At 38.4% G+C, this 23,226-nt stretch overlaps 1 protein-coding gene across 5 annotated transcripts in view; it reads left to right on the top strand.

Moving 5' to 3' along the window:
* ANKRD46 (ankyrin repeat domain 46) overlaps window positions 1–21,780 on the top strand; it is a 34,566-nt gene extending 12,786 nt beyond the window's left edge. For 4 of the 5 annotated variants that reach the window (XM_059042725.2, XM_059042722.2, XM_067017017.1 and 1 more), the window contains 4 exons: window positions 12,858–12,964; window positions 15,484–15,820; window positions 17,016–17,174; window positions 19,731–21,777. In XM_059042725.2, the coding sequence (XP_058898708.1) occupies window positions 15,510–15,820; window positions 17,016–17,174; window positions 19,731–19,947 (687 nt within the window). In that variant the 5' untranslated portion in view covers window positions 12,858–12,964; window positions 15,484–15,509 and the 3' untranslated portion in view covers window positions 19,948–21,777. Of the gene's footprint in view, window positions 1–12,857; window positions 12,965–15,483; window positions 15,821–17,015; window positions 17,175–19,730 lie in introns of all 5 variants that reach the window. The other variant, XM_059042723.2, reaches the window with a different exon arrangement.
* Window positions 21,781–23,226: the final 1,446 nt, after the last annotated feature.

Raw genomic sequence — 23,226 nt, 5'->3', positions numbered from 1 at the left:
AGAGAGCAAGAAGGGGGGAGGGTGAAAGCTAAAATTGGGGAGGTAGGCAGGAGCGAAATCATTCAGGACTTTTGTAGGCTGCGGTAAGGGTTTTAAATGTTATCTTAAATGTGTTGGGTTGCCATCGACTTATTTAAAGCAGAGGAATGACATGAAATGATTTGTGTTTCTGAAAGATTTTGTTTACATGTGGAAAATGAATTGTAGTGGGGTGAAGGTATGAGTGGAGAATGGTTAGGAGTTTATCGGAGTAGGCTAGATAAAAGGTCATACTTGGACCATCGGAACCACTAAAAAGTTTTCTTTAGCTTGGAAGTGATGTTCACAAAGAATGAAATGAGAAAATGAACATGGCAACCTAATGTAGATTGACTGGGATGGGGGTGATAGGGGAGAGAACGAGACTGAGAGACCAATTGGGAAATCGTTGGAAAACTTCTCATATAAGGTTGTTTGTCAGAACCCAAAGTAAGAGTGGAAATAGTATAAATGGAAAGGAAAAAGAATTTGAGAGACAACGAAAGAAGAGTTGACAGGACTTTGTGTCTGATTCAGTGTCAGGAGAAAAGAAGGCATCAAGGATGGTGATTAGAAGCGTGGTTTACTAGAGTCCCATCTGGATATCTTGCCTTCACCTCAACATCATATCTGCGTGTACACACACACACACACACACACACACACACACACACCAACAAAAACTCTGTACCACTGACAGAAATTTGGAAGTGTTTTTGTTGGGTTTTGTGTGTGTGTGTGAAGTGTTGGGTGTTAGATGTGATGCGGAAGTGAAGGCAAGATATCCAGATGGGTCTGTGTATAGAGCTGCCCTGTGTACTCACGTTCCAGTGTACAGTACTGTTACTATCTCTTTCGATTTCTCTGCTCCCTCTGCCCTTTCAGAGCACCAGACTCTTAAGAGTTGCTCCTGTCATTGCCCCTGAGCTCCTGCAGGGCAGAAATCTTTTTACCTATTGTTACCAAGACGTGGAAATACTTTTTACCCTTAATTCAGGCTGAACTTCTTTAAGGGGAACTTTCACTAGGAAACTAAGCAAAAAATATAGCATCTTATATTTATATATTGCATTATAGTTTTCAAAGTCCTTTTGTAGAAAAACACTGTGAAGTAGATAGGGCAGATATTATTACCCCAGTTTTACAAATGAGGAAACCAAGGCTCTTAGAGACTGACTGCTTAAGATCGTACCCTAGAAAATGGCAGAGTTAGGACCTAAGATGCAAATCTTTTGATTAATATGTAGTCCTCAGTGCCTATCATAAAGAATAGTTCTTGATAAATTCACAGAACAAAAATCTCGATTCAAGTCTTTCGGTCTGCCTTTACTGTTTATAGCCTATGATCACCTAAGTGGTTAGGTTTCTAGCTTCAACCTTACCTAGATTGAGAGGGAAGTGGTACCTTTGGGTTAGCAGAACTCTGACACTGAAATTTGATAGAATTCTTCATTTTTTCTGGAAGTTATTTTTTAGTCTTTTATCCAGTTGTCAGTCCCCTTAGGCCTTCCCCTCTGACCGTACACTTAAACACATTGTCCTTGCTTCTATATGTCAATGTCCTCTGGATGGGGAAGGCACCCTCTTCCCTGGTGGAAATGGGAGTGATCCTTAGAAGTGAGTGAGCCTCAGAAGGAACCAGAAGCTGTCTGAAGAGATGGGCAGTTGTACAGACAGATTTCTTCCTGCTCGAGGTAGCCAGAAGGGGGCTAAAGAAGAGGTTGAGAGCTATAAATGGGAGACATTTTATAAGGTGTGATAGAGTAGAAAGGGTAAAAGATAATCCAGAAATAGTTGTCCTAAGAGAGAGTTCAGGGTTAGGATCTGGGTGGTGGAACCAAGTTCCAGAGGACAAAGTCCAAGGAAGGGAGACTGAAGTGAAGTGGAGATAAAGGTATTTGACTTTGAGAAATTTGAGGAACTCTTGGGTTAATCTTTTTTAAGTGATAAGTTACACACAGGAAACCATCCAATAAAATATAATTAAAAACTAATATATGGGCCAAAGAAGATAGAAAGAAAGTGGTATGAAAAGGCAGTATATACTGTAAAAAATTTTAGGTGTATTTATATTACTGGGGATGATGTGCTAGAATATCAGTAAATTTAATAGTTACTTTGAACTCAAAAGTTTGCCTTTAGTTTTTTTTTGTATCTGTGCTTATGCTTTTCTGTAGTTTAAAATGCTAAACATTTCATTTCCTAGATCATTTTCCCAAATCCAAAGCTTGTGAATTCTGAGAATGTAATTTGTTTCATTTATCTAAATATTAGAAATTTATCTTCCCATCTTTTGTTTGAAGACCATGAAGTAATTATCTTTTCTTAGTATTTTAAAGAATAATTTTCCTATCATAATTATCTTTGCTTGACAATGCAGTTCTCTTGAGTACAAGGACAAATGTTCAAAGTAGCAATTGTTCAAACTTAAAAAGAAAGACTTTTCCTAACAGTTTTATATAGTATATCATGACACTATCTGCAGTTCATACAGAAAAAAAAATTTGAAATGAAGACATTTACCATATTGTTCCCAATCTCTTTGGTATTTGTCACAGACCAAATGACAAAATGCTAAATTGTTTTAAGAGACTGAAAATAAGGACCAGAAGGAAAATGAGGTTCGTATTTGCTAAACCTAGCAAACAATTTTAATTGACAATGTTAAGAAAAAAAGTCTGCTGAAAAGACATTTCAGTGCATCTGGAAGAGCCATGTATCTATTAAAACTTGAGACCTTAATCACTGACCACTCTTTCCCGTATTGGTCACAGTGGCCTGGTAGGTCTTTGGGCAGTCTATATAAAAATAGTTGCATGGGGGCTTCCCTGGTGGCGCAGCAGTTGAGAGTCCGCCTGCTGATGCAGGAGACACGGGTTCGTGCCCCGGTCCGGGAAGATCCCACATGCCGTGGAGCGGCTGGGCCCGTGAGCCGTGGCCACTGAGCCTGCGCGTCCGGAGCCTGTGCTCTGCAACGGGAGAGGCCACAACAGTGAGAGGCCCACGTACCACAAAAATTAAAAAAAAAAAAAAAAAATAGTTGCATGGGAAACGGATACAGCGATTTGCCAGCCCCTATTCCCGTTTCTGAAAGATACCCTAGAACCTGATTACACCAGACCTAAGTAAACTGAGCCAACTCGCAGATCCGATGTGTGGGAGCTAGGTCTCAGTCAGAAAGAGGATTGCTGTGATTCACTGCCCCTCTATTCAGAATTGCTGTTCTACTAAAGAAGCTACCAGGACTGCTGATTCAGTTCCACTTTACAACACTGGCATTTCCGACTTCTTGCCCCACATCTTTGGTTCCTAAGTGGCAGCATGAGGAAAACTCCAGGCAAAAAATACAGCTTCTGCTTGTAATCCTATACTTATTTTTATCCTCATAAGTTGGGCTAAAAAAAAAAAAAAAAAAGAACAGAAAAAACCTAGTGGGAAAAAAAATCCCTATTTCTCTTTCTTGAACCTAGAGCCATTTCTAAGCATATAACTCGCTACTTCCTTTTCTCAGGGTATCAAAAGGTGCCTCCCGAAATAGGTTACCTACAGTCCAAAGGAGAGACAGCAGGAAACGAACCAAAGGCTCCCTTTAAAGCCTGAGACACTCCTCAACTTTCTTATTAAAACTCTGTACTCACTTCCTACCAAAGGTCTCATCCTTAATTCTTATTTCCAGTGGGGAGAAAGGAAATTACTACCCCATATGGTATCTATACATAAACATTCCATTTTTGAAGGTTTGGCTACGTTAACCTCTTAGGCCTGTCTTTAGTCATTTTTTCATTGTGTATTGTTATTATTTACCAGGGTCCCTAGAGGTTGGAATGAGTGGAGTAGGATGTGGGTCTAATGATGATGTGTAAGGAATTCCTGATTTTTAAGGGTCTATCTAGGCCATAAGTGTAAACACCATGGAGCTCTAGACTAGAGTGATTTACATAGCCTTACCAGCAGTCAGACCTCACCTCAAAGTCCACTAGGTCCTCTCTTGGGTTGTATAGCTTAGGGAGGGTCCTGTGTCACTAGAACGGGTGTTTATATTAAGGATGCAATACATGCTAGCTTCCATCTGGCACGTAATTCAGAGCATGAATGGGAACAGATTATAGGAGAACTGTGAAAGCCTATTATGTTGAAGATGATGTACCTTATATTTCTACCATAGATCATGAATAGGGCTAGAACCTTAGAGGTGAGGGTTGGCATGTAAAGTTACAGCCTCTCTGCTTCTCAGTATCCTTATTTGTAAAACAGGGAGATTGGGTTCGATGATCTAGGTTAGATGATATTGGATGGCCCTTCAGCTGTAAAAATTTCATAGAAATACTTAAGTTTCTCCTAAGAACACAGTCTTGTGCTTTCAAATTATTTGAGGTGAAGTCTGGTTAAATTTTGTGAAATATTTAGGAAATAAGGAATAATTTATAAAAGTTATAATTCCTATATTTTAAAACAACACCAAAGAAATGAATAAGAAAGTCATTTTTGTAGTACTTTAACAATTCTGTGTAAATGAAGTCTGATAAGGTGGATTTAATGAGGTTTAGATTTTTTTAAAGGCCTGGAATCATATTTATGCTATTTATTTGCTTGGTAAACTGGTCTTTTTTTTTTTTTTTTTTTTTGGCCGGGTTGCACGGCTTGCGGGATCTTAGTTCCCCAACCAGGGATTGAACCTGGGCCATGGCACTGAAAGCGCTGAGTCCTAACCAGTGGACCACCAGGGAATACCTCTTCTCTTTTCTTTTCTTTCTTCATTGAGATATGATTGGCATACAATATTATATTAGTTAACCTTTTCTTTTTTAAGGAAAATTGAACTTCATCCCAATTCTGAACAGTTTCAAAATTAGAATTATAATAAGTGACTGTGAAATGGGACAAAGGGAAACTTCAAAGGCCCTCACTCCTCAAGCCCAGGTAGGCCACAAGGTGGCACCATTAGTTCATGTAAATAAAATATAGCTGTGTCTAGGAAAAAACTGATTTTTAAAAAACTCAGATAACTTTATTACAGAATTAATACATGTGCATGAAAGACTTCACATTGATCTCTCAGTGCTTATTTAATGTCTTTATTATATAATTACAGATTATAAATTGGAAACTTCTAATGGGAGGAGGTTCCTTGCTAAGAATTTTAAACACGGTAAACAGTAAAAATTTTGGAAAATACTGAAAGGCATTAGAGTAAAATAAAATATCCAAGATAAACAATGTTCTTTGTGAAAAGTTAATTTTTATTTATTTTAAACCAATATCTTTCTGAAATTTGAATTGTAACTAAATTTAAATGATGCAAGAAATAATAAGTAATATAAATATTGCAGGAAATATATATCAGAAACTCTTGTTTGGTGTGTTTTGATTTCCTGATGGAGAAATAAAAACTTAGGCAAGTGTTTTCTCACTATCCCAACAGGTAAGAAATAGTTGAGGGCTTCCCTGGTGGCGCAGTGGTTGAGTCCGCCTGCCGATGCAGGGGACACGGGTTCGTGCCCCGGTCCAGGAAGATCCCACGTGCCGCGGTACGCGGAGCGGCTAGGCCTGTGAGCCATGGCCGCTGAGCCTGCGCGTCCAGAGCCTGTGCTCCGCAATGGGAGAGGCCACAGCAGTGAGAGGCCCGCGTACCGCAAAACAAAAAACAAACAAAAGAAATAGTTGAGAATAACAAGTCCAGGAATGTAGTCACTCCCTGTGAAGTGGAAAATATTTCCAAATACTTTTATTTTTCTCACACTTAAAAAAATTTACTTTGTGTGAAATGATTGCAAAGAATTAATCAAATATATGTGTTAGACTGATGCTTCCTGTAAAGTAAGAAACATTTCCAGGTATGTTTTTATCTGTTTTTCGGCAGTTTAAAAAGTTTACTTTTAATGAAATAATTCTGGAGTGTGTGGGCTAGTCTGATGTTTCCCTTTATATAACCTTTGATGAAAAGATTTGCTAAACTAATTCATTATGTAAAAAGAATCTTATGAAAACAAACTTAGGGACTTAGTTTTTTCACCCATAAAATGAGGATAATGATAGTACTTACCATATAGGTTTCTTTCATGAGGACTAAATTAGTTATTACAGGAAAAACCCTTAAACAGTACCTGGAGTAATAATAACTTAATAAATGTTGAACATGTTGCTAAGCAGTTGTTTGCAGAGTAATAGCAAACATACAAATAAATCATTTTTCCTTTAAAATTATAAATAATAAACATAACAATAAATATTTATAAACATAAATAAATCCTTTGTTCCCTAAGAGCACCACCTTAGTAATACCCGATTAGCCTACTTTTAATTATTATTATGAACTTAAACACAATGAACTGGCCTTTCTTAAAGTAGCATCTGTAATTCACACATTTGAAATTAACCTCCCCTTTAGTACATTAAAAATTTTTAAATTATGAAGTAATTGATAGCTTGGCATTGAAGAAATCACAAGATTAAAAATTTTACCAGATTCGACTTGGAAATACCATAAAACGTGTGTTCTCCACAAATTTAAATATAAAGTAAAAATGTTTCTGTGGTGGGTCCAGATTTATCTAAAAATGACTCTTTTTGAACTTCTGTTAATTATTTTTGAGCCTTGGAAGTAAAATTCAGAATGTTCTACTTATAAACTTCCTCCTTTAAATGTTCTTCATGTTCTTCATGTTCTGCGATAGCCTGAAAGGATAGTATTCTCAATTCTTTCTTTGTTTACTTACTACCATGCTTTCAGAAGAGGGGCTACCCTTTTCCTTTTTTTAAGAACTCAAATATCTATATTTTTTTGCCTTTGTTTTGGTAGATACCTCAGAGGTTAAAATTTGGAATCCTACCCGTAAGATCTATGTGAATCTCAGACCCAAGACAATCTTCAAAAAAACAGATAAATTAGGATCCTAAATCCACCTTAGTTTAAGGTGAACTGTAAACCAGGATCTTGGAAGTTTTATAGTGAGCAAAACGAGCATTGCATCAAGATTGCTATCACAGTGAAACCATTTGCCAATAAAAAAATGAAATTGGTTCCCCAGCCTTACATTATAGTCAGATCCACCTGTGTCACATCTTTTAAATACATTGCCTGAAAACCCACTGCGATAGTCAAATTTTGACCAAAAATATTATTTTAAAATTCTCTTAGACTATCTACATTTTGATTGGCTTAAAATGTCAGTAAATCTGAATTTGTATAATAATTAGAAAAGTATAGGGAAAATTCTGTTTTAGTGTGCTAAGAAATTCAGTAAGAAAATTATGGTACATGCATACAATATAACATAACCATTAAAAATTGTTATAGAAGACTGGTAACATGGAAGCATGTTCACAGTATAATTTAAAAAGTTTAACGTTAGTATGTATATTATGAATTTTAAAAATATATAGAGAAAAAAGCTGTGAGACCATAGCATCAAAATGTTAATGATAGTTATTTCTAGTCGGTAGGATTATGAGTAACTTATTTTCTTCTCTTTGTTCATATTTATTTTAAGAATTTTAGAATGAACTGTAGAACTAGTCATGAGAAAAAAAATGTTACTTTAAAATCCTGTTACAATGAACTTAATTGAGTGTAGATTCAGCAAAGAATTATTGGATTCTCTCATGTCTAGATTTCAAGAAATAACATGCCAGGCACTGTGTAATCTGCCAGGGTGCACAGACAGGTCAGAGCCATTTTTTGTCTTCTAGAGGAAGACTGTCAGGAATTTTAGAAAACTGTTCTGAACAAGTGACAAAGCTTTGTATGAACTGTTTTCTCCTGGTTATCTTCATAACTGTATAGAAGCTGCATATGGCATATTGCAAATATTATAGACTAAATTTGAAGTCCACTCTGCCACGTACAGTAATATGGCCTTAGACACATTAACTTTTCTGAGCCTTGGAAATTATTAAGACCACTTAATAATTTGTATTTAATTTTTGATAGTTTGATTAATATGTGTCTTGGCATGTTTCTCCTTGGATTTATCCTGTATGGGACTCTCTGTGCTTCCTGGACTTGATTAACTATTTCCTTTCCCATATTAGGGAAGTTTTCAACTGTAATCTCTTCAAATATTTTCTCAGACCCTTTCTTTTTCTCTTCTTCTGGGACCCCTATAATTCGAATGTTGGTGCATTTAATGTTGTCCCAGAGGTCTCTGAGACTGTCCTCAGTTCTTTTCATTCTTTTTCTTTATTCTGCTCTGCAGTAGTTATTTCTACTATTTTATCTTCCAGGTCAGTTATCTGTTCTTCTGCCTCAGTTATTCTGCTATTGATTCCTTCTAGAGAATTTTAAATTTCTTTATTGTGTTGTTCATCATTGTTTGTTTGCTCTTTAGTTCTTCTAGGTCCTTGTTAAACGTTTCTTGTATTTTGTCTATTCTCTTTCCAAGATTTTGGATCATTTTTACTATCATTACTCTGAATTCTTTTTCAGGTAGACTGCCTATTTCCTCTTCATTTGTTAGGTCTGGTGGGTTTTTACCTTGCTCCTTCATCTGCTGTGTGTTTTCTGTCTTTTCATTTTGCTTATCTTACTGTGTTTGGGGTCTCCTTTTTGCAGGCTGCAGGTTCGCAGTTCCCGTTGTTTTTGGTGTCTGTCCCCAGTGGCTAAGGTTGATTCAGTGGGTTGTGTAGGCTTCCTGGTGGAGGGGACTGGTGCCTGTGTTCTGGAGGATGAGGCTGGATCTTGTCTTTCTGGTGGGCAGGTCCACATCTGGTGGTGTGTTTTGGGGTGTCTGTGGCCTTAGTATGATTTTAGGCAGCCTCTCTGCTAATGGGTGGGGTTGTGTTCCTGTCTTGCTAGTTGTTTGGCATAGGGTGTCTAGCACTGTAGCTTGCTGGTCATTGAGTGAAGCTGGGTCTTGGTGTTGAGATGGAGATCTCTGGGAGATTTTCGCCGTTTGATATTACGTGGAGCTGGGAGGTCTCTTGTGGACCAGTGTCCTGAAGTGGGCTCTTCCAGCTCAGAGGCACAGCCCTGACTCATGGCTGGAGCACCAAGAGCCTTTCATCCACAACGGCTGGCACAAGGTGGCCATCCCTGGTTTCATGTCTACATGATCTCAGGCATAAACCTCCTTGTTTTCCCATTTTGTCTTTAAGTTACTTGTTGAAACAACCTGCCCGCTGTCCCCAGGACTGTCGCGGCTGCGGCCTCCGGGGCCCCTCCAGAGCCGGCAGCCTCAGTGAGGCTGCCCTCCCCTCGGGCTCCGGGGCAGTTCCTTGACGGCAGAGGGAAGAGACCCCGAGCTGGGAGATACAGCTCTGCGGAAACGTGGGCTCCGTTCTCTCCATTAGTTCTTAATACTTATCTTAAAGTTGTGTCGATTGATCTAAGATTAACATAAAATAAAATGTAAAGGAAAGAGAGTATTAACTAGAACTTTCTTATCAAGTTGGGGACTCACAAGCTTTCACTAAAACCTCCTTATTGTTATGTGGGTTGAGACAAGTGCTGTTTGGCATTAGGAGCTCTTGTTACTGAGATCTGGGTGACTGCCTTGTCCCAAAGGATGAGTGCCTCCATCCTCATGGTTTCCTGGGCAGTGCCACAGAGCATGGAGTTGGAGTTTTAACACTAAGCTGTGCCAGCTGTCTAAGATCTGAACCCCAAAGTCCTGCTTTTAACAATCCCAGGGATTTAGCCTGTGAGCTAGTCATTGGACACTGTCCCTTAGGAATCAGAACCAGGCCATGGTGAACAACCAGAGGACTTTCTGGGGCTTGACTATTCCCATTATTGACTGTTCTTATGGTTTTTCTTCTGCCAGGAGGAACCAGTTCTCTTTTTCTTTCCTGGAGGTCTTTACTCCCCACTAGAGGTCACCCAGTTGTTAGAAACTGCTGTTACCAGAGGATCAGTGCTCTATGCAAGCTAGAGCACAGTTGAGGACTGTACCTAGCCCCAGGAGAGTAATAACTGTTATTTTTTTGGCTGCTTAAGTCATACAGCTAGTAAGTGGCTGAATTGAGATTCAGACCCAGGCGTTCCAGCTCCAGATACATTCTGGGTGGAGTAGCCAAGCTCTTTGAACATCTGACAGTAGAGAAACTGCCTCTCTAGAGTACTGTTCACTCCTGAAAGTAGCGCCTCTCAGGACAGTCTGACTGTATCACGTCTCTCTCCCTTCTGCTTTCCCCACCTCTAAAGCAGCCCCCAGTACGCCCATAGCCGTTCCCAAGGTGACAGACTCAGCCTTCTGTGAATCTTGAAAGATATCACACATTAGTGCCTCTAACTCTGCTTGTGGAATGGTTCTTATGACACATTCCCTTTGGTAAATAGCTTCTACCTGAGCCCTTCCAAATGGTAGGTACTACAAACTCTTCCATGAATAACCTCTTACTCTCCTAGCACCCAGAGAAATGACCTCAAAGAAAACCTTTCTTCCTTCCTTCGTTCATTCAGTCATTCGTTCGTTCCTTCCTTCCTTTCTTCATGGAGAAGATGAGCACATTTAGACTCAACAGTCTTTTCATCAAAATCTTTAGGTCTCTGTATGACCCAGACATTGCACTCCTGGCCATTTATCCCAGAGAAATGAAGAGTTAATATAAAAATATGTACCTGAATGTTTTTAGAAGCCTAAACATAACGCCCCAAAACTGGAGATAATCAGATGTCCTTCAGTGGGTAGACAGTTAAACTGTGGTACATCTATACCTTGGAATACTACTCAGCAGTAGAAGAGAAACAAACTGTTGATACAGACAACAACCCAGATAAATCTCCAGAGAATTATGTTGAGTGAAAAAAGAAAATCCTCAGAGGTTACATACTGTATGGCTCTATTTATGTAACAGTCTAGAAATGACAGAATTGTAGTAATGGAAGACAGTAGTGGTTTCCAGGGGATAAGGAGAGGTAGGGGCAGGAGGGTAGTAGATGTGGCTGTAAGAGGGCAAAGATCCTGGTGTGGCTGGAAATGTTCTGTATCCTGACAGTATCAATGTCAATATCCTGGTTGTGATATGGTACTACTATTGTTTCACTCTGTGTTACCATCAGGGGAAACTGGGTGAAAGGTACACCGGATCTCTCTGTATTGTTTCTTACAACTGAATGTGAATGTACAATTATCTCAAAATAAAAAGTTTAATTTAAAAAATCTTTAGTCCTCTTGACCCTTTGGACAATAGTTAACATGTCCCAATTTTTATTCATTTCTATTACTTCTTGGGGAATCTATCAGTAGCTTTCTAGTGGTTTATTTAGGGTCTTCAGCATTTTCTTGGCAGGTTTCTAGTAATTAGGTCTAATGCATTTATATAGTACTAAGTTTGAAGTCACATAAATTTGTAATTTGATCGTTTATTTTCTTATGTGGCCTTGCCATATCAAAAGAAACTGGCAGAAAATGGTCTTTCTTATGGATTTAAGGAAACATTAGGATTACTTTGGGGGCACATAACTATATAATCTATGATTCTATCTCCAAATAAACAGCTACACTTGTCCTTTTCATAATGTAAACCCTACTATCTTCAGAATAACCCCTGCACCATTTTAACATTGAAAAAGCCACATCTTATATTAATATATTAGAGAGAGACTTCAGTCATGAAGACTCAGCTCTAGTGGGCAGGACCAAAAAGGAAAATAGTAGGCTTTGGGTGAACACAGACTATTTGTTCAGGGCAATCAATTAAGTGGCTCAGTGACAATGAAGTCTGTCTAAACTGGTATTACAGACTTGCAGAAATATAGGGAACAGTTGAAGAGGGTTGGATGTGTTGTGTATTATCATGTCCTCATGGTATTTGCTGAACTGTTGTGAGACTGGTCCTCACATGTAGTTTGTCTTCACTTCCAACCTCGCACTGATAGCTCTTAATGATACGACCTGACTTACCTATGGTAAATGGAGCTTCATAAAATGCCATTGATTATTCCCTATGAGTTTATTTAAAGGGACTTGATGACAGCGTAAATGACTAGTAAAAGTCATGAATTTCAGCTGGAACTATAAATTTGGGATTTAGACTTTATATCCCAAATTTACCACTTAGTATATTATCTGGAACATTTGGGGCACACAGTAAATGTTCGCCTAACAAATTACCATTGATTTTTTGTGGTCCATGCTGCCTGCCCATGACTCCCTCGCTTCCACGTTCCCTCAAGAGAAGAGTGCAGTGGGACTGACGGGGGACTCTCCGAATGTCTGTCAGTGCCCTAAGGGGAAACCTGAGCGGGGGTCCCAGCGAAAGTGTGAGCGTGGGGCTGCACCGAGATGCAGGAGGGGTGGGGTGAGGCGTGTGGAAAAGACTGCAGATAAATTTGAGCCAGTTTTCTTTCACACTGCAAAGAAAAGGTAGGGGGACAATCTCAGGAGGAGATTTAAGTACCAGTATTCAAGACAGATTAGACTTTGTTTTTCCTTAAATGTACCTGTTTGGTTTAAACACAAGTATTGGTTGTTTTTAAATTTTTTCCCCCACTGCAAATAACATTTTATTTCTAAAATTGCTTTAATGGGCTAACCTGAGATGTAGCCACCATTTATAATGGGAAAAATATGCATTCCAAATTCTGGTATGTTAGAGTGAATTTTCAGAGCGCGGTTTCTCCTCTATCGATGGTAACATAATCTGACTCTCTCTTTCATCTTTCTGACCGTGCTTTCTTGTTAGTGGGCAACAGAGCTTCTCCTTATTAAGCCCTTCTTTCCTCCTTTTCACCACTTTATTACTCGTCAGTGACTTTAGTAGCCTCATAAGTTGATGCCTTACCCATAGATTTTCTGGACAATATCCACAGGTCCCTGTACCTTGTCTATGTTTAGTAGAATAGCAAGTCCTTTTTCACACCACATCTTTGTTATAACTGAATTTTCTATTTATTATAGATCCTTGCTGGCACATTTCTGGATAGTGATAGTCTGTTGAACCTTCTTAAGAATTCAGAGAAATTGCCGTGTGACCACGAAGAGAAAGATCTAATCTTAAGGCTTACGTGAGTATTTTCTACTGTGGACTCCCTCACAACATGTGAAAGCTTCAGTGAACTGTGGCCTTGCTTTTGGGCAGATTCAGTTCTATAGTTAAGATGAAAAATGTTATCTATCATTGGGTTTATTAAAATTGGAGGTTAGTAGTTTCTCAAGGACACAAAGAAATCACAAAATAAACCATGCTTATTCTCACTTAAAAAATAGACAAGAAAGACTTGTCCTTTTTACTGAGACGATATTCGAAAGAATCCCAGTCTGCAAACCACAAGAATTCTTAACTGTTTGAACCAAAAATACCAAGTAGATTGTTTTTCATTATCCTTAAGAGAATTTAACCGAAACACGGAATCTCTTGAAAAGCACTTGATATGTGGTATTTTAATTTTTTAAAAGCTTGTGATACCTCTGTCTTTTTTATGATCCAATCCAATGACTACTGTAGGGGAAAACAGGGAGATTACCCTTGAAAGAGAATTCTTGACTGTTTTTTTGAGAAACATCTTCCCATTGGGTTAATTTCTTTAAAAAGCATTATATAGTATCATAATCTGAGGTTTATCTTATCTTGATCCCTGTAATTCTTAATCATAAACATATTTTCCTGTTATTTAGAATTATCCTTAACAGCTCCTTCTCACCCTTTATATCCAACAGGTCATTGAGTTGGGTTCATTCTGTTTAGTGTATCCCTCTCCAGTATGCCCCCTTCTCTCTGCCACTGCCTTAGATCAGGCTATCATCATTTCTTGCCTGGATCTCTACAATGGCATACTGATTGATCTCCCTGTCTCCAATCTTGACCCCCTCCAAACTAACCTCTCTGTATTGCCAGAAAGTCATCTTTCTGAAAGACTAATATACTAAGACCATGCCATTTCCTTGACTTAAAATCCTTCAGTGACTCCTTACTAAAATTCAGGTATAATAAATCTTGCTGTGGACTTGTTAGGAAGATTAATAAATAAAATTCATTAAGACCCCTTAATGCAGTGCCTGGCTCAGAACAGGCTCTCAGTCTGTGTTAATGTTTCCCCCTTGCACTCATGGCAGCAGCAGAGCTTAAGGTGGCCCAGGAATAGAGGGACAGTGGCTCTGCTGGAAACCAGGCTAAAAGGAGTAGGGGCCAAGAATCTTACTGAACTCCAGAGCGAGGCTTTCCTAAGTCCCCGGGAGGTTAGGCACAATAGATTGATCTAACATCCAGTTCCATCTGTGTTCCAGGAAGACTTTGCCTGATAAATTATAAGCCGAGCTCATCTGTGACTAAGCTTTTTTAACCTTAGAGTAAGGGAACCATCTTAACAAACACATCGGTCTCTGTCTTTGTGTTTTCTTGTTTTGGTTTGTTTTCTCTTTAACTTCTTAGTAAAATTTCTTTTGTCAGGCTTTAACTTTTTCTTAAATGAACCAAGGAAGGGACAGTTGCAGGTGGGGTGGAGACACACCCACACACGCACGTGCGCGTGCAGAGAGACCAAGAAATTGCTGAGGGCAGGGAAGTATCAATGAAGGATGTGTGGAAACACCTACTGGTGAACCGAGACTACTCAGATGGGTGCAGTATTAGCATGGACACAGCTGGGATTGCTGCCTTTGTCCTGCCTCTGCATTCCCACAGAGACCTGTTTTTCCTCATCTCTCCATCTTCAGACAGTGGGAGTTTGGCAAAATCAGATATTTAGATAACCACAGAACAAAGCAGAATAGGATCAATACTGTAAAAAGGACAGAATTCTTAATTTCATGATATTTCCAGTTTTTAAATTTAGTTTTTTGCCTTCCTTAGCTTTTGTCTTTCTTTGAAAAATTTGAAGTTTGTGCTCTAAACACAACATTTAGCAGGTCCTTATTGAGTGTGAATTAAGTTGTTCTTTTTTTCATGCTGATTTAGTTAACTTTTGAGCTGATAATTCTGTTTTACCATATAGAATATCTCAAATACAATAAAAAGCAAATATATGACAGAGAATTACTTTGTTTTAAATAAGACTCTCTACCAGTAGTAGCATTTGTGTGTGTGTATGTGCGTGTATAGGTAGTTTTATGAAGTTTAAGGAACATGCTGTCTTTGTCTTCTGACAATGTAATAAACTTGTATCTTGCTTCACTTTAAAAATATCTCAATCCAGGGACTTCCCTGGCGGTCCACTGGTTAAGACTCCATGCTTCCAATGCAGGGGATGCATGTTTGATCCCTGGTTGGGGAACTAAGAATCCATGCGCCGCGTGGCGCAGCCAAAAAAAAAAAAAAAAATCTCAGTCTTTTTGTACAATGAAAAGTGAAATATGGCTTTATGGTAATTTAATTGCAATTTGGATTCAACAGATATGAAAAAAATAAGACATTTTAATGGAAAATAAAATATAATAATTGATAACTCTGTTGTTGTTTCTGTTTGGTGAGGTAGTTTATTAGAGGCAGGAGGCCAAGAAGGAAAAGAAATAGCGCTTTTCTAAATGACTTCATTGTCTTGATTTAGTTGGCTTCTCTGAATCTTGCTCACGTCATATTTCATTACAGGCACATTCCGTCACCACATCTGAACAATGTCCTACGTTTTTGTGAATGATTCTTCTCAGACTAATGTGCCCCTGCTACAAGCCTGTATTGATGGAGACTTTAACTACTCCAAGAGGCTTTTGGAAAGTGGCTTTGACCCAAATATTCGTGACAGCAGGGGCAGAACAGGCCTTCACCTCGCAGCAGCCCGAGGGAATGTAGACATCTGCCAGTTATTACATAAATTTGGTGCTGATCTCCTGGCCACAGATTATCAGGGAAACACAGCTCTTCACCTCTGTGGCCATGTGGATACTATTCAATTCTTAGTTTCCAATGGACTCAAAATTGATATTTGGTAAGTTTTGTGGTTTTTGAAGTCTTGTCACTTGTTCCCATTAGTCTGTCAGCCAATGGTCTAATCTTGGAGTCTGTTGATTTTGTTTCCTCATTGATCGAGCATAGTGACAAGTTCAGAAGGGTATTGAGGACAATGAGTGAGGGAACAAGAGGCTGACTTCTAGATTTACGCTGAAGCAGTGTATGTTTTTCTGTGAAAATAGTGGCTAGGTTCTGCTACTAATTAGTTGTGTATTGTAAGACAAGGGCAGAAGAAGAAAAGAACTAACATTTGTTGAAAATCTATTACGGCCTGGGCACTGCACATACTGTGTTTAGCTCATTTAATGCTCAGAATGAATAACTGTTAAGGTAGGTATTCATTTTATAGATGAAATAATTGAGACAAGCATTCTGGGTTAAATGACTTAAAGGTCACCCAGCTGAAATTTGAACCTAGTTCCACCTGATTCCAAAGCTTGTTTGCCTTCTATCGTATAATATACCATGCTAGCTTCATAATCTCTCTGGGGCGCTCACAGTCCTTTTGATACTGAACAGTTTGAAGAAGTAGTGGTTTTTTTGTTTGTTTTAGTGATTCCTTGTCTCTTGAGTGGGAAAGATATCAGGCCACTTTAAAAAGTGACCTTGACCTTTAAGCTACAGTTTCATGTTGCCCTAATTTATTGGTGCTATAATGTCCCTCAATCTGAATAAGACAGTAAATGGTTTTGCTGCTACAGAACAAGATGTGGTGGGAATTAACTATAGGATTCAGTGTTACTTGGGCTCTCTCCTGTTGTTAAATAGCTAGGTGAACCAAAGCAGCTTATTTGATTGATTTTGAACGTGGGTGTTTTTTTTGTTGTTTGTTTAATTCTTAGACATTTTAAAAAAATATACACCCTTCTCATGAAATATATAAATGTCAGATAAGGATGAATCTAGAATTTTCCAGTTAATTTCTAGGAAGAGGCCCTCTTTTTCTTTTATTTATTCTCATTTATCTACTCTTGCCTGTATATATTTTTTTCCCTTTTTCCCTAAAAGGAAAAAAAAAAAAGGTTAACTCAAAATTCAGGTTCCAACTCAACCGCTGATTCTGCTCTGGGTTTTAATTTTGAGTTAATGGGGCCCATGCTTTCCTCACTGAGATCTACGCAAATGTCTACTAACAGTATAACATAACCTCTTTATTTTTATGAACTTTTTAGCAATCATCAAGGTGCTACACCCCTAGTTCTGGCAAAGCGCAGGGGAGTGAATAAAGATGTCATCCGATTGCTGGAATCTTTAGAAGAACAGGAGGTAAAAGGATTTAACAGAGGAACTCACTCAAAACTGGAGACCATGCAGACAGCTGAGAGTGAAAGGTACTTAAGATGTCATTTTTTTAAGGGGCAAGTCACTTTAAGTGAATCTTTTTTTTTTTTTTTTTTTTTTTTTTTTTTTTTTTTTTTTTACTGTGGTACGTGGGCCTCTCACTGTTGTGGCCTCTCCCGTTGTGGAGCACAGGCTCCGGACACGCAGGCCCAGCGGCCATGGCTCACAGGCCCAGCCGCTCCGCGGCACGTGGGATCTTCCCGGACCGGGGCACGAACCCGTGTCCCCTGCATCGGCAGGCGGACTCTCAACCACTGCGCCACCAGGGAAGCCCAATATTTTTTAAAAAATAAAAAAAAGTGGGGAAAAGCTTAAAGGGATTGGCTAGTACATGGAATTGTGGGATAGCTGTGTAATGATTAGCCTTTTCTAGAACAGGAGATAAAGCAAGATTTTGAATGTATTTAGTATTTTCCAGTTCCCTTATGATTCCCTGAAACATAGCATAACTTCTTAAGGGCCTATCAGTCAAGTTGATGAAAAACATTTCCCCACACCCCCTTACATTCTAAGTTTAATTTAGTTCCTTTTTACTTTGTAGATATGGGATGACAGAGACAGTGTAGGTGACACATGTACAAAAAAGGTGACACATGCACACACAGACCATCATGCTATAATCAGGTATTTCCTAGACAGTAGAAAACATTTCATTGGATCAGGTTGCTATAGACAGTTCTGATTGGCAAAACTTCATGGGCTCCTAGAGCACGTGCAACTGAATTCTCATTTTACAGGTCCCTACCCCACCTGCCACTATCCAAAAGTAGTGTGTTCCTAGGAAACCTTTCCTTAAGCCGAGATGGCATAAAGCAAAGAAGCAATTGCCTTAGGACTCATCTTACTAATGGATGCACAAAATAAATCAAGATAAAGCACAGATGCTCACAGACACAGTTCAAAGATATTGCAGCTGGATGCTGAGATGCTGAGAGTAGTTCCTGGGGAAGGAGCCTGGTGGTGCCACTCTAGCTGCACAGTAAACGTTGAACACTGTTTTTGCTTTTCGCCTTTTTTCGTATGAAAGCAAAAATCCTCTTGGGATTACTTTCAGTTAGCAAATACTGGTAGTATTGTAGATGTTTCTTAAAAGTGAGGTGGCATAAAGCAAACTTTCAAAAGATGGGGGATACCTGTATATCTAACACTTTTAAGTATGAGAGCATGTTGACTCAGACGTAGTCAGTAAATTTCATGTAAGTCAAAATTAACCTCTCCTCAACTTCTTAAAGTTCTAATCTTATTTTTGAACTTGCTTGAGTTTTCTTTAAATTTTTGTGTTGTAGATTTCCATTGAAAATGTCTTCTCCTATTCAGAAGATAAATATTTTAAAAAAGTTTGGATGTCAAACAGATTGGCCCATTAAGAAATCACCTTCCCATGATTAGAGAAGACTCTAAATGCCAGTAAACACTGAAGTGCCTTTGTTTAACAGTGTCAAGAAGTAAAATAAAGTTGTAGGTTACCAAAAAAAACAAAAACAAAAAAACCACTGTCAATTTTGCATGATGAACCAGACTTTTAAGACATTGTTTTGTGCTGTTTCCATTGTTCTGCCCCAAGATGGTTGGAAGAATATGAAGAGAAGGAGTTTAGGAAGGATAATAACAGCGGTAGATAGTTGATACCTATGATAATGGTCATTGTGGCTTTAATCTTTGTTGGTCCTGCATGTTGTGACATATTGTGGGTGCTAATCCCTTAGAGCTTCAAATTCATCACCGTGCAGCCTTCCAAATACCAATGTCAGATATACTCTATTTGTAGTGGTCATGTTTCTCGCTTATATAGTTATGAAAACCTGAATCAGTGTTCTTATGGTATTTGTGCTACCTTATTTTCAACTAGACTCAGCCTTTATATAGAAGAGAAATAAATGTATTTTGTGTTATTGTACAAGATAGAACTAAAACCAGTAGGAGGAACCTATTAAGAGGAATTCCTAATGGCTAGCCCTGTCCAAGTATACAACAGACTGAAGAGTAAGCATCCATTACCAGAGTGTTACAGTTTAAAGAAGGAATTCCTTCATTGGTCAGATTATTGAACTAAATAAAAATTCCCTTTTCACTTTAAGATTCATATACTTTATAGAACAGTTTTTTAGATTTGCCTGTCTTTGCTTATTTCCATTAACATGAATCCTCAAATTTTGAATCCTTGTGTTGAATTCTAAATTTCAAATAACCAAAATGTGTTTTGCTTTAGTACCTGGTGGAAGCAACTCATTTGACCTACTTCAAGACTTCTGCTTGGGACGTTTTTGTTAGAAAAGGGTTTTTAACTGACTCTTCTAGATACTAAGCCAAGAAACATAATCATTACTGTTTAGCAGTTTATAGTTAAAGTTAGGTTGTCCAGATACCTGCACATATATAAATCAGTACACAAATGGGTGAGAATATATATATATTTATAAGTCAGGTTTTTTTTGTAAGTATTGTATTTTAAGGTTGGTCTTTTCTAAACAATGCAGTTCCTATGGTTTTATGTTTTTGAAATGTGTTGTTTCATGCCCTTTCTTTTCCCTTTGCTTCTCTCACAGTGCCATGGAAAGCCATTCCCTCCTCAATCCCAACCTGCAGCAAGGTGAGGGGGTCCTGTCCAGCTTCCGAACTACGTGGCAGGAGTTTGTAGAGGATCTGGGCTTCTGGAGGGTGTTGCTCTTGATCTTTGTCATTGCTCTGCTGTCTCTTGGCATCGCCTACTATGTGAGTGGGGTGCTACCCTTCGTGGAAAACCAGCCTGAACTGGTGCATTAGAAGAGCCCATGGGAGAGGAGGCAGATGCCAGTGTCCTGGCTTCCATTGTTTGTTCTCAGTTTCTCAAAGTTTTCTCTTGGTCAAGGCAGTGAGGGCTGTACATTTTTTTCTTTTTGCTGTTTTACACATTGTAATCCTTGTAGAAGAACTAACTACATACTGTAGTCAAGTATACTGTCCTAAAGCTACCTCCAACTCAGCCTGACTTCTTAGGAAAGGCTCTGCATAGCCTTGTTTGATAAAAACATGGAAGTGACTAAAGAATGAGAGATAGAGGATGAGACTAGGAAATCCTTGCTACAGAAACCTTACCCTAACATAAGACCAACTAAAGTGAAGTGTTTGAAGGTTGTCTTATATGATTAGTTTTGGTTGGTAGTTTTGTTTTGTTTTTGTTTATTTTTGCAAGAGCTGCTTTTCTCTTTTTATTTACTTTCTCTGGGGAATATCGGGGGCGGGGCTAGGGGAGAATGAAGCATTCAGCTTAAAACTTGACGTGCTTTTTTCCAATCCTGTAGAGCAAATCAGTATTTTTGGAATGTTTGGTTTGTTTTAATATTTTCAAGTCTAGTCACAAACCAAACAGAACTTTTGAAAATGAGCTGTATTTTCCTCAAAAATGACTGATTTGATCTTATATTTATTTGTTTCTAGGACAATTTTGCTTTTGTTCTAAGCTGCTTTGCTTGTTGTTGATATCTGTGATGAATGAACTTGAGAAGTTCATTTTGTTCATTTGTCAATTTCCCCTAGTGTTTATTTCAGAGATATTCTATTCATCAAAAATGCAGTCAGAAAACTTTCTCTACTCAGTAGTTAGCAGGGGAAAATAATTCTGATGTTTAAATGTCACTGTAATTCTGTAGTACTATTATCATGGTGAAAAATTCAGTTCTATAAGCTAGCTGTGTTGTCACAATTGTATCATAGTTCATAATTTTTTCATTTTATGTGCAATCCTGTTTAGAGGCCCTGTTAGAATTGTGGTGAGAGTACCGTCCATGTCAGTTGTTCTCTGATGGCAAGAATGGATGGTGTATTTCTGAATTAACAGTGCTGAACACTATTGTACTAGGTGTCATAAACTCTTTATGAATGCTAATATTATGTAAATTGAAATATGGCCCCCAAACTATATTGCAGGTTTTAGCAGTTGTTTGAAGGCCTCTTTTGTTAATGATTCTGCTATGTTTAAGTCATATTGGGTTATTAAAAAAGGATATGAAGACTTGAGAATTATTCATTGGGTGTAGTCAGAAAATTATAGTGAAAGAACTAATGGTTTTATTTTTTAGAACATAAGTCATCTAAGCTACTGCTAGTTGAATTGTTGCTAGAATTCGAAATTATAATTTAAAGCAGAATTGGTATTTCCGTGATTCTTTTTGCTTCTTAATATTTTCTCTTTTGCATTTATATATCTAGGATCGAGGCATTTTTCTTTCATGTGACTTTATCCTGTCTTAAAGAGCTGTTCTAAAATTCCTCATTTACCTGGCTGCCTCAGGATCAGCTCATAGCATCTTGCTTTTAGGTTAGATACAAACAAAATTAATCATACTTGGTGTAAATACAGCAAACCATGGATGCTAGAATGGAGAACACTAGAACTCAAAATCAAAGTATATTCAGATTAAAAGCTTTGGAATTAGCTTTGCTTCTGTTTGTAACTCTAAACAGATGTGCAAAATTGGTTAACATATATGTAAATATATTGCATTTTTTAAAGATTTTTGTTTCCTTTTAAGTGCTGATTTCTTTGTATTCTATTCTCTGCATTCAGTATTCAGTAATACTGCCAATAAACGTATTTATAATCTCTTAATCACAATCTGTTTGCCTAGGTATCATTGTTTTTCTTTTAACTTAGGATTTTTTTAAATGGGTTCCAATTGGCTGTTCATAAAAACAAAGGTTTTTTTTTTTCAAACCTGATGTAATAGGTATGTCACGTTTCACGTATGTTAGCCTTATAAATGTTCTGACACTAATTTGGGTGAATTGCTTTTGGATTTAAGAGTGATGATAACTACCGTGATTAAGCACCTCCCAATTTTACACGTCAGTTCACGAAGTGCCTCATCTCATTTCATGCTTCTGTTCACCCCACCCCTGCTGTATTTCTGTATTTTATAAGATGAGGAAACTGATACTAGGAGGTTTAAGTAACTTGTCCAATAGCAGACAGCTAGGACATAGTGGAATAGGGATTCCACATTCAGGCTCTGTCCCCAATTATAAGTTTGCTTTTTCCTTCTGCCCTACTGTCTGTCATGAGTCTGGCAGTGGAACCATCTAAAATCTTGCCTACTGCCGTCTCAGCAACACCTGTTACTAAAATTTTCACTCCTGTTTCTAAATACTTATTTTTTCCTCCTCCTATAATGCACCATCCTCCCAGGATTACTAACCCTTCATATTGAAGCTCAAACCCTGGCATGTTCAGAAAACCTAACATAGTTGAACGTATCTGACTGCCCACTTCTCTACCTGTCATTCCTCGTCACTTACCATACTCAGTAAACAGGTACAGTTGACCCTTGAACAGTGCAGGGGTTACTAGGAAGTAGGGGCACTGACCACCGCACAGCTGAAAATCAGCGAGTAACTTGACAGGGGGCCCTTGGTATCTATGGTTCTGCATCTGCAGATTCAGCCAACAGTAGATGATCTTGCAGTCCTGCACTTTTTAAAAAAAATTTATTATTATAATATATTATAATAATATATATAATATATTATTATTTATTTATTTTTGGCCACGCTGGGGCTTGGTTGCGGCACTCAGGATCTTTGTTGAGGCGTACAGGATCCGTCGTTGTGGCACACAGGCTCTTTGTCGTGCTGTGCGGGTTTCCTCTTCTCTAGCTGTGGCGCACAGGCTCCAGGGGGCGTGGGCTCTGTAGTTTGCAGCACGTGGGGTCTAGTTGAGGCGCGGGCTCAGTAGTTGTGGCGCGTGGGCTTAGTTGCTCTGCGGCATGTGGGATCTTAGTTCCCCGACCAGGGATCAAACCCACATCCCCTGCATTATAAGGCAGATTCTTTACTACTGGACCACCAGGGAAGTCCCTGTACTACGTATTTAACAAAAAAAAATCCGGGTATAAGTGGACCCATGCATTTAAAACCCTTGTTCAAGGGTCAACTGAATTTTTTTTTTTTTAAAGCCTGGTGGATTTTATTTTTTTCTTTTTTTTTTTTTTTGGCTGCGTTGGGTCTTCGTTGCTTCACGCAGGCTTTCTCTAGTTGCGGCGAGTGAGGGCTGCTCTTCGTTGCGGT

This window comes from Kogia breviceps, chromosome 17 (genome assembly GCF_026419965.1).
Source record: "Kogia breviceps isolate mKogBre1 chromosome 17, mKogBre1 haplotype 1, whole genome shotgun sequence".
In the NCBI taxonomy this organism is placed as follows: Eukaryota; Metazoa; Chordata; class Mammalia; order Artiodactyla; family Physeteridae; genus Kogia; species Kogia breviceps.
The sequence above is the reverse complement of the archived record's forward strand: the minus strand, read 5'-3'. Positions and strand labels throughout refer to the sequence as shown.